The sequence below is a fragment of the Budorcas taxicolor genome, chromosome 12 (assembly GCF_023091745.1).
Source record: "Budorcas taxicolor isolate Tak-1 chromosome 12, Takin1.1, whole genome shotgun sequence".
Taxonomy (NCBI): domain Eukaryota; kingdom Metazoa; phylum Chordata; class Mammalia; order Artiodactyla; family Bovidae; genus Budorcas; species Budorcas taxicolor.
In genome coordinates this window covers 65,896,309-65,908,830 of record NC_068921.1, presented here as the reverse complement: position 1 = coordinate 65,908,830, position 12,522 = coordinate 65,896,309, and the positions used below count along the sequence as shown (strand labels likewise).

The 12,522-nt window shown below is 35.7% G+C and overlaps 1 protein-coding gene across 1 annotated transcript in view; it reads right to left on the bottom strand.

Annotated features, from left to right (window-relative positions):
• The window catches only part of GPC5 (glypican 5), a gene marked incomplete at its 3' end in the record, with an annotated part of 839,344 nt that overhangs the window by 532,575 nt on the left and 294,247 nt on the right, over positions 1 to 12,522 (bottom strand). Inside the window, exon 3 of the mRNA XM_052650326.1 lies at positions 2,912 to 3,606. Coding sequence (XP_052506286.1) covers positions 2,912 to 3,606 — 695 coding nt within the window. The remainder of the gene's footprint in view (positions 1 to 2,911; positions 3,607 to 12,522) is intronic.

The window sequence follows — 12,522 nt, the reverse complement described above, 5'->3', positions numbered from 1 at the left end:
TTTAATGTCAGTTTCTCCTTCTGTCACCATAAGTTAAAGAATCTCAGTTGTTTTATTTGAAAAAGAATCTACAATTCATTAGTAATAACTGATGTTTTTCAAGATAGTTATAGGACCATTTATTATATGAAAATAGAATTAATTGCTTAAAAGAAAGGAATGCTCTTTGAAAAATCCACCAAGGAGTTTCATATAACAAAAGTGTTGCTTAAAATATATTTATAGAACAAAAGTTTGATGATGATTTTAATCCTTTAAGATAGTAAAGTAACCTGCTTCACCAAGGTTTGAACAGCGTTGGCCCCAGAGTTCGAAAAGAGAAAAGCAAATTTCTCAGGGACCAAGTAGCTGCCAATGTCAGAGCCATATCATATTGCGCTTAAACCATCATTTCCTTCTTTACTCAGGATGAAACAGACTCAGAGGGTTTTAGGAAATTGTTCAGGCCACATGAATAATGAGTAGCAAACTCAGGATTTGAAAACAGGCTGTGTCTGACTCTTCATGATCCCATGTTCTGTAACACACCAAGTTCCTCTGTCCGTGAAATTCTCCAGGCAATAATACTGGAGTGGGTAGCCATTCCCTTCTCCAGAGGATCTTCCGACCCAGGGATCAAACCCAGGTGTCCTGAATTACAGGCAGATTCTTTACCATCTGAGCCACCAGGGAATTCTGAAAGCATGTCTATCTAACTACAAACTTATGTTAGTTTAGCCTTTGAAACTGAAAAAAAAATTAGATAAATAATAATATACAATAATTTTCTATGTGGTAGATTTTAAGGATACAAAAAGGCACTCCAAGGCTCCAAAAGACAAAATAAAAAGAATCTTAAAAATCTGGGTATCTATCTACCTATCTGTCTATATATAAGAAAACTGTGGCCCCAAGAGGTTAGATGGTTTGTCCCAAATTAATAATTCAAATCTGGGCTTCATTTCAGATTTCTTGTACTTGTTTTCCTTCTGGAGATATGCAATATCATAATATTGATATTTTGTTTCCTAGACCTAAATGCTTATTCCTCATTAACTATGAAGTACATGAAATCTTAGAAGTCTTTTGAGTTGGCTTATTATATGTCCTGCAAAAGTTCTGGTACATGTATGATCTCCCTAAAGGGATGAGAGACTGCAAAACAACCAGGACAACTGTATATGGTTGGGAACCTTATTGGCTGTGTAAGGACACCCAGGTGAGTGGATTGGGAGTGAAAGCTGAATTCCAGCTCACATTCTACCTTCAAGTCCCATCCACCTAAAGAGGGTACCATTTCTAATTTGCATGAAGGTACCATATTGGCTCATACAGTGCCAGGAGGACCTTGAAAGTTAGGAAGGAAGTAGGGTGTATATGCCTGGACATTAAGGTTCTCATATCCAATTTCTATTGGAAATTAATGAAAGCAACAGACTTAAAAAGTCAATAATGAGAGCGCTTATTAATTCAGTAAATAAGGGCCAGGGTGGGAAGATGTATTCTGTTATTGCTAAGGAGCATAATTTTATTTCAGGACAAAATATGTAGGATAAAGAGCAGCAGCATGTTCTACTTCACTGTATGGGATATGAGAACTATTACTAAAGGTGCCTGAGAATATTTCTACAGAATGTGAGAGAAATAGGAAATCTTATGTCTTTTGGTTTGATTATTTTGCTTATTAAAGCCTTCTTGGAATAAAACACCATGATGCCATATACATCATGGTTTAAAAAAATCATCACACCATCACTGTCCCAGGTTCTGGAAAGTCTCCAAAGAAACACTTTTGATAACAAGTCTTCATTTAATGACTACACAATTGGTGTTTTCTATTTGAAAGCTGAATACTTTTGAAATATCAACAATATCCATTTTTGGAGTACCAGGCAGTATACTAGCTAGTATGCCTAAATGATTGCCTATCTTCCCCAAAAAGAATACTCCAAAAGTTATTTGTTACTATTTTCTTCTTGTCAATAAGAAAACTGGGGCTCAAAGAAGCTAAGGGTCTTGAGAATTAATGGAAGAGTGCAGAATCAAATTTATGCTGGTCCTGATTTTAAAACCAAACCTTCTTTACCTCACTGAACTAACCCAATAAGAAGGCCACTACTTAGAGGAGAAACTGGTATTTTAGCTAACCAAAATTTTGATGTGTCATGTAAAACATATTTAGAATTGAATATGACAATATGACTACCCATGCATTCTCCCACTATTTCATAAAGTATTATTAAGCTGTCATAATTTAAAGTATATAATACTGCGATGAACATTGGGATACATGTGTTTCTTTCAATTCTGGTTTCCTCGGTGTGTATGCCCAGCAGTGGGACTGCTGGGTCATAAGGCAGTTCTAGTTCCAGTTTTTTAAGGAATCTCCACACTGTTCTCCATAGAGGCTGTACTAGTTTGCATTCCCACCAACAGGGTAAGAGAGTTCCCTTGTCTCCACACCCTCTCCAGCATTTATTGCTTGTAGACTTTTGGATCGCAGCCATTCTGACTGGTGTGAAATGGTACCTCATTGTGGTCTTGATTTGCATGTCTCTGATAATGAGTGATGTTGAGCATCTTTTCATGTGTTTGTTAGCCATCTGGCATTGAAACATAATATCATGTAAGAAATGAATCACCAGTCCAAGTTCGATGCAGGATACAGGATGCTTGGGGCTGGTGCACGGGGATGACCCAGAGAGATGGTATGGGGAGGGAGGTGGGAGGTGGGTTCAGGATTGGGAACTCATGTACACCCATGGCGGATTCATGTTGATGTATGGCAAAACCAATACAGTATTGTAAAGTAAAATAAAGTAAAAAATAATAATAATAAAGTATATAATGATGTGCTTATAATCAACTCACTTAATGTATATAGCTAATTGTTGCACTCTAAAAAAGCAGGAAATTTTGAGTGGATGCTTACCTGTTCCGATAACTTCTGTCCATCAAGGTGAGCCTGCATCACAGCATCATTAACAAGCAAGTGGAAGTTCAGAAGCACGTGTTCAATGTCATAGGTCCCATGCATGGCATCTGACAGCTCTTCCAGTGACCGGATGTACACATGCCAGTGTGAGTTAAGCTCTGCCACATGTGCCAAGCAGCCTCTCATGACGTTGAGGCAATACCCCATGCAAGGCTTAGTGAGAGCCAGGCCTTGGCAGCGTGGGCAGTACTGCATCCTCAGCAGGGCTCTGCCACACTCTTTGGAGAAGTGCAGATGGTCTGTGGTATTGATGACTTCAATGCCCAGGTTCAGTGCCTGCAGAAATGTGCGACTGGGCAGCAGCGACCGCCCCATCTGTCCCAGCACTCTTTTGGGAATATTACCAAATGGGCTAATGTCTCGGCGGGCCATCCGGATGCATTCTGAGTATTCCAGGGAACTGTCAGTCACACCAGGGTTAATGAGATGATTGTAGACCAGAGGGAAAAGACTGTCAAAGAATCTGTTTACAAATTCTTCAGGATTAACATCCGCACCAAATAAATAGAGCCCTACATCAGTGAAGAGCTCCTGGGTGGAAGCTGCGGCCTCTAGGGCCATGTTCCTGTAGGTGTTGCAGAAAAGTATGCTGGTGTAATTTTCTGCTTGTCTGATGAGAGTTTCAAGGGTTTCTGTAACAAAAGCAGAAGTAAAGGATGAAAAGGCTTAGTATTCATATTGAAACTGGTCATCCATCTGCTCCACACAGTAAATGAGCTCAATGCAGCAAACCTAACCTAAGGATCTAAATGATCAGCCTACTAAACCCAATTGTGCTTTCCCAGGAAAATGACTGGTGGAAGGTGGGCATCATGCACAACACACACATTTTATAGATAGGTATTTCCTAGGATCAAACACAAAAAGTATAGAAATCAAAAAGAAGTTATGGGTAATAGTGATTTCTTATTAATTTTATTCATAATTGTTCATAACCCACAAATGATAAAAAAGAGTGTCACTAAGAAAACAATTTATATTCATGAGTTCAATCTTTACTAAAGAAAATGACATTAAAATTTGATTCAACATCTACTGTACTTTTTATGGTTTCTCTCTTTTTCTTTTCTTTTCTTTTTTTTCAGAATGAAAGCTGCTGCTGCTACTGCTAAGTCGCTTCAGTCGTGTCCAACTCTGTGCGACCCCAGAGACAACAGCCCACCAGGCTCCCCCGTCCCTGGGATTCTCTAGTAGATCATAAACTAGATACTGTAAACAGAGGTTTAATTTCCAAATGGAAACCTGAACATCATCATGCCTCCTAGAAGGTTCAGATTAAAAGAAAATAAAGCATTTCATGGCTAAACCATCCTTAAAATTGTCAAATCTTGCTAAGAAGTGAGAAAGTCCATCAGTTTCAAAATTGATGGAAATAAGTGTGTGACCACCTTCTGAACTGTCTTGTGATCTTTTGTTTTTATCATCTTATCTCCAAGGACTTTACTGTGGGATATTTTATTATCTTATTTCTTTAACAAACACTTCCAGGTCAATTTTTCCACAGAAAGAATGGAGAATAATTCATCCACAAATTAAAGGAGGCTGTAGTAATCAGCAGGGCTCCCCTGGTGGCTCAAAGGTGAAGAATCCACCTGCCAATGCATGAGATGTGGGTTCAACCCCTGGTTTAGGAAGATCCCCTGGAGAACCCACTCCAGTATTCTTGCCTCAGAAATCCCATGGAGCCTGATGAGCTACAGTCCATGGGGTCACAAAAAGTCAGATACAACTTAGTGGCTAAAGAGCAGCAGTAGCAGCAGTAGTAATTAGCAAGTAAAAGCTGTATTTCAAAAATGATAGCTTTAGGCAACAGCCAATCACCTTGGATATCCTAGCAACTACATTTCAAAATTAGCCTAAATATGATACTAGACTGTGTCAATATATAATTAGCTATAAAATACATCAATAAAATTATCTCCCATAACCACAAAATCTTACAGTAATTTTAAATTAGGTTGTAAAGACCACATCAAACCATTGACATATTACAAAAAAAGATGCAATAACAGTAGAATAAAGTGAAATGATTAAAAAAAAAAAACCAGAGTTACCGGGAGAGCTATTAATGAAGTGAAACTTTGTCATTAATATACCATAATATCCTAAAAACCAGCAAAAAAAAATATTTTTTTTCACAGAGAATAAATATAAGACACAATATACTATGTATTCTAATTCTGAAATGGATTTGTATTGAGTCCCCGGCTTGAGTGTGATATATCAAAGTGCAGGCTATGGACTAAATGAGTGTCCCCTCCAAAACTTCTTATGTTGAAAGTTAATTTCCAATGGAATGGTATTTGGAAATAGAGGCTTTGGGAGAGTGACTCGGCCTGGGGAGCAGATCCCTAGTGGATGGGATTAGTGACCCTATACAAGAGACCCCCGAGTGTCCCCTTGCCCCTTCTACCAAATGAGGACATGGCCAGAAAATGTCCATTTGTGAACCAGGAAGTGAGCTTTCACCAGGCATGGAAACTGCCAGTACCCTGCTAAATTTCTGTTGATAAACCACCCAGTCTATGGTATTCTGTTATAGCAGCTGAAAATGAGACAGTGCCTCTACACTACAATCTAAGGCAAACAACACTTTCAAAGAAGTTGCAACTCTATTACAGCACAGACACTTCAAATAAGAATTTTTTTTAATTTAATGTTTAATGCACTTTGATAAGCTTCTATTTTTATGGCAGTTAACACAGAAGTGATTAAACAGTAACATATACCTAGGCAGGACTCCTATGCTTACCCACGCCTCTCCAGCACCCACTATGCTGTATGTTAAACTATGTATAAACTACACACTGTGCATGTGTGCTAAGTTGCTTTAGTCGTGCCTGACTCTTCGTGACCCTATGGACTGTAGCCGGGCAGGCTCCTGTGTCCCTGGAATTCTCCAAGCAAGCATACTAGAGTGGGTTGCCATGACCTTCTCCCAGAGATCTTCCCAATCCACGATCAAACCCATGTGTCTTGCGGCTACGGCATTGCAGGCAGATTCTTTATTGTCTGAGCCACCAGGGAAGGGTTCAGTTGAGGTAAGCTACTCTGCCAATTGAGATTGTATTAAACATGAGGTTTTCCAACTGCCCTGATCAGCGGGGTTGTATGGGGAAACTACAAATCACGGTGTCTCTGCACTGAAATTCGGGAGTCTCTATGTGACAATCAGCCTGGGCTAGTCTTTTGTCTTGACCTGGTTTTGAAACTGCAATTACAGGTAATCTATGACATGTCCTCTCTGCAAGCGTTCCACCACAGCAGTCTGACCTCAGAGCTGCAATCTCTACCACTACACTGTTTCTAAAGATCCACAGGAGTGAATGTGAAAGGGAAATTAAATCTTTGTGGTTGGAACTAAAATAAAACTGCTAAGATTATATTTTTTCAATAATACTGGATCATTTTTCTCAGCAATTTATGGCTATGAATTTGTGAGGCTCCAAATGATTTTATTTACCAAAAATGGTTAAATAGCAATGCTTGCAAATAATTTAAGCTTTTTTAAAAGATAAAATAAGGATAGATGTAAAGAAACCCATATATCACAGTCACCTTTACATGCATTCCACCAAGTTTTCTAAGGCATGTACTCTAGAGGTAGGTATTTGTGTTTGATACCTGCCATATGCCCTGTATGGTGAATGTAGAATGCTAGCCTAAGCAATACAAGTGTTACATCTGATTTCTGCTGACTCTGAATGATGAACAAATACACAATTTTTTTTTAATATAAGTAAAAAATAAAACCTTATAAATTCCAGTCCCATTAAGTTATAACCTACAATGATTCAGGTATATATGGAATTTATCTTTTTGGTTGCATAATTAGTAGGTTTAGCAAGTTAATTTATTTTATAAAAGCAATATTGGGAATATATTTAATATTTAGGAGCATTCATTCAAAATAAAAATGAAGATATTAGTTTTAATATTGTTGTTTCTTTATAGGACTGCACTATTGGCAGTAAACTAAGTTGACTACTGTTTGAGTTAGTAATTAAAAAATAAATTTCTATTAAAACGTCTACAATCTTTATTTCAGACTGGTTTTCCTCTGATTCAGCTTTATTATTTAAACAAAATGATTAAAATCTGGGAAAAAGTTTAAAATCATATAACAGCAACACTTAAAATTTTCCCTTACTATTATATACATTAAAATTTTAGTTTTCTTAACTATATATTAATTTTACTACCCCTTTGAATAAGAGATTGCACACTCTGAAATATCAACATTCTCATTAAATACTGAACACAAAATGGCTTTTAAAAATACTTATTTTACAATATTCTTCACTACGCAATTAACTCGTCACAATATAAGGATTTTTCTTTCAACCTATGTTGAATCTAATATTGACATAGTCCAGTTAACTGAATTCCCTAAACATATACTAGGCATGCATTTTTGAATGTGTTCTTTGAAATGTTCTTAAATCCAATCAATGATGAGAACTGTTGCTCTGTATACATTTCTTCTTTAATGCCTAGAGATAAATATACTTTTGTCAATCTTTGGACCTAATAAATTCATAAATTTTAATTTATAAACACGTATCAGAAACTGAACAATCTAGAAGTCAATAATTTAGGTGATTTTGTTAGTGATTTTTCTGAAAAGTTTATAAAGTCAAAGTCAAATTTACTAAAATTATTTGTTTGTATTAACTCTGAATTTGCTAGAATTATCACTTTGTTCTACTGTTTACTATGAAGTTGTGTCCTTCCATTTTATGGAATTAACATTATGATTTTAACAAGAATTTAAACTTGTCAAAAGAATTGTCAAATGAACAAAGTATTTTGCATCTCTGTAAAAGAATAACCAACATTTAAATCAGCATTTATAAATCCAAAGATAGGATGGGTACTGAATAATTAATCAAATCTACTTAATTATTAAAAAGAAACTATATATTTTTTTGACTATAAAATTTTAATAAATAAAACATATTCCTTACTCAAGCTATATAAGTAATAGCTTTTTATTGATGTGCCAAAAACTGTAACATATTTAGAATAAACATTTGTAACATTTCTTTAAAGAGTTTAAGAAATAGCCTAGAAAAAATTATCTTCTTGCTGTTTTTCCATTGAGAATTTCAATAAGCTCTTCTTTTCAATGACACCAGATTAAGTCTACCAAGACAGCAAATTTTCAACTTTCCTTTTAATGCCTAAGAATGGTTGATTGAATTGAAAACTGCAATCTAATAATTGAATAAAAAACAATTTCTCCCAGCTTTATGAGAAAATTAATTTATGTATTATCTCATTAAGTAGAAACTGAATTTGGAATGCATGAAGTTTTTCTTCATCTACTTCAGTTTTCAACAATAACACTGTGAAAACTTAATAACAAAACACCTATAACTAGAAATTTTATATTAACTTTTTTCAGCACACATTCCCTTTAGAGACATTTTATTATAGGTACAAAGAACAACTGACATTTAAATCAACAATTTAAATTTAAATAAAGCTGGTAGAGAAAGAAAAGTCAAATGATTTGAAATTGAATTAGACAAATTGAAAAATGAGTGAAGATTTACACTCAGGTAGGTTTTTTGCAATGTGAGAAATAATATTTATGAGGCTTTTTACTGCTTTAAATATTAAGTTGATTTCAAAACTAATGATCATGAAATAACTACTATAATAACCTCCCCACCATGACATGAACAGACATTTTATGACCCTTTTCATATTTCATATTTTTATCATTTTCTATATATGAACACTTTAAGATACAAAATTTGAAGAGAATTTTATAATTTAAGGCCATAGACATCCTCAAATATAGCAATGAAAAAGATGAAGAAATATTAAGTCATATCAACCATGGATAATCAGATGATCTTACAATGTATATCTGGGTTGAAGAGAAATTTTTAGAGTTAATTTATGTATTTGTGCATTACAATTCTCAAGTCACAGATTGTGTTACTGTAACAGATAATTCATTACTATTCTGCTATATTAAGAGCTAGTTTATGCCAGAGAACTATGTATCCCTCTGTACTGCATTATAGATAGATTAAAGATAGCTAGATCATTTAAAGAGCAATTTATTGACCAGTTTTTATCACAGACATATTACAATGAATTGTAGTTCCTCCTGCTCTTCTTTCTTTGCGAAAAGGCCTTCCAATGATTTTAAAATAGTCACATGTAATAATTCATTTAATTATCAGGTCACAAAAACTACTCTGAAGATATAATAAAAGAAGCAATTACCTATTTCTCTAGTTTGTGTTTATACTGAATTCATCCCTATGATATTTGCAAATTTCTTTAATTTTTTCATATACTAATAAACTATAATAAAATACATAATAAATGTTTTCCAGAATATTAATTTAATGACATATTTTAAACATTAGTCATCTATACAAATAAATAGTGAGTGCTATATTAAATTGTATCACCAAGAATTAACACGTTAGTAAGTAATCTAGTCTCTTAGGATAAGCACTGTATGGAAAAATCCTTTCTCAACTTTTCTCCTTCCTCATTTTCCTCCCCATCAGTTTGGTATATCATGGTGCTTCATATTTATTTCTAATATCATCTTGTAATCATTTATTTTCTAAACATTAATTTATGGTATTAGCAAGAATTTAAACTCAATTAAGCATTTGTGTAACCAATAAAATCAGTGCCAAACAATGCACAGCAGATTGTTTCATGAATTATTGTGGGTTGAAGATTTTAAATCAAGTCTAAGCCTTCTAAGAATCTTAAAATAAGCCCAGAAACACAATCTAGAAACACAAAACAATCATAAGGAACAGTATCTCATTCTCTAATATATATGACCTTCAACTTTTACACAGAACAAGAAGTTGATGGTCTTTTTGGTGTTTCCTCTCCCTCTTTTGCTTTTTGGTTAGTTTTATAATCTAACACACTGATCTCCTTTACTTCAATAAACAAAACCCTTTATGGCCACTCTCTCATAATTTTTACTCTCATTTTTTTTTTGACATCTCAAAAAATGAGATGTTCTGTATTTTCAGCTTATTCTGGTATATTGTCTATTCTGTCTTTGATACACTCACATCGTTTATTTTGCCACATAGTACTTGATTCATCCATTCAATCAACATTTTTGAGAAACTTCTGTATATCTCAAAGCTACAGCTAAAAACCATACAAATTTTTGTCCTCATGCGGCTTAGAATCTAAAAGGTAGGAGAATATTATTAATGCAAATAAATAAATATGACGTGTGTGAAGTTAAGTACTATAAGAAAAAAACGGTAAAGGACAGGAGGTGATGTGGTGGTATCTTGGATGGCTTTAGGTCAATTTGTCCATAACCAGTTCAATAAAAGAATTAACCATAAGTAAATCATCTAACTGATCTATTACCAATGGCAAGCTTTCTGAATTTACCAAATATCTCTAAACTCTTCAAACTATATATAATGTTTCATCATTTGGCAAATTAAAAAAAAATGATGTTGGCAAACTGGTTTGGACAAATTGACTTTTTAGTGACTGACCATTTTATATAAGGTGAGCAGGAAAACCTTCTCTGAGGCGGTAATGTCTGAGCAAGGACCTCAGTAGTGAAACAGAACCAGTCATGAGGAGAGGGGGCGTGGTTTGCAGATTCCGAGAAACTGGACTGCGAGGTTCTGAGCTGTGAAGAAGCTTGTTGACTTAGTAAAAAACAGAGGCATGTCAGTGTTACCGGAGACCAGTGAGTGAGTGGAAAGAAAGGTCAGAGAAGCAGGCAGGAATCACGGCAGGCTCACAGAACTGTGGAAAGGGGTTTGGGGTTTAATATGTATAATAAGAAGCTACAGAATAATTTTAAACATGGAGGAATATGATATGGTTTGCATATTAAAGGATCTGGTTTGTACATTAAAGAAGAATCCACTGTTGGAGCAGGGGCATGATTGAAAGCAGGAAGTCCAGGGAATGGACTTCAGTAACACAAGTATAAAAATAATATGAGTGACAAGCACCAGGGGTTGTACTATAGCGGTCGTGGGGCAAGTTGCAAGAAGTGATAGCGTTGGCCATATGTACTACATGTGAGCTAAATCGCTTCAGTTGTGTCCAACTCTTTGCAACCCTATGGACTATAGCCCACCAGGCTTCCTTATCGAAGGGATTCTCCAGCAAAGAGTACTGGAGTGGGTTGCCATGCTCTCTTCCAGGGGATCTTCCTGAGCCAGGGATTCAACCTGTGCCTCATGCCTCCTGCACTGGCAGGCAGGTTCTTTACTACCAGCGCCACCTGGGAAGCCCCATAGGTACTGAGCAATAGCCAAAAGGACTTACTGTCATATGGCAAGTGTAGGATGCAGAGGAAACAAGGGAAAATTCTGAAGACTGTACCTCAGCACCTGGATGTGCACTGATGCCATTAACTCAGATAAGTAAGACTATGGCTACATCATGTTTGAGGTGTGAGTCAGAAATTAAAAATTCTATTTTGGACATGTTAAGACTGGTATAACGCCAATTACAAATTCAAATGATGGGGAAACTTGAGGTTGGTGATATAGATCTGAGAAGCAGGAGTCATAGTGCTGGATGAAATAACCTGAAGAGAAAAGATAAGGAAGAATGCAAAGACTGAGGAAAAGGAGAGCAGCCAGCAGGAAGCATGAGAATGGGAAAGCAGTGAAGGAAAGGGAAAATGAGGAAAGTGGAGTCTGCAAGAAACCACGGGAAGAAAGTGATTCAAGAAGAAAAAAATATTCCATCATCTCAATGCTATTAAGAGATCAACTGAGATGGGAATCACAATTGAGCATGGAAGCTGACAAGAGAGAGGCTCTTACTGACATTGCCAAAAGCTGCCTCAGCAGAATGTGAGCACAGAAGAGAATAGGAATTGAAGCAAGTATGGACAACTTTCTTGCAAATGTTTGCTTTAGTGGAAGTAGAGAACCTAGGCAAATGCCCAAGGGATATTCGAGGTCAAAGGGTTTTATGTTTTTTTGCAGAAGGAGAATTTACTGGATATTCCTACACTAATAGGAGTAATTTAATAGATAAATGAAAACTGATGACTAAGGAGAGGGCATGGGAGAAAATCCTTTGAATAAGAAAAACAATGTGATCTAGGGACATGGGTCTCCTGCATTGCATTGCACGTAGATTCTTTACTGTCTGAGCCACAAGGGGAGCTAACTATAATTATTCCTCTTTTTGAAAACTAACGAATATTATTGCTGTAGCAAAAATTAATGAAAAGCGAGCCCTAATGTGTTGTGCTAGAATCAAATAAGCTGAGTATTTCCTAACATTTGGAATTAACTGAAAATGTCATCTTTATGTCTGAAAAATATATGTGAGATCTTTATCACCAAACACATATGGAGAAGGAAATAAAAACTCTTGCTCTTTTACCATATGCAACCCTTTTTTAGGAAGTTTATATTTGAAGAGACTGCAAAGGAAGACGCACTAGGATTTAGTTAGAATGAGAAAGTCAAGTTCCACACAAGATAAAGTCTGAGAAAATGGGAACTGTTGCTGGTGATGGTCTGCAAATCCCATTGAGGAAGGGCAGAAGG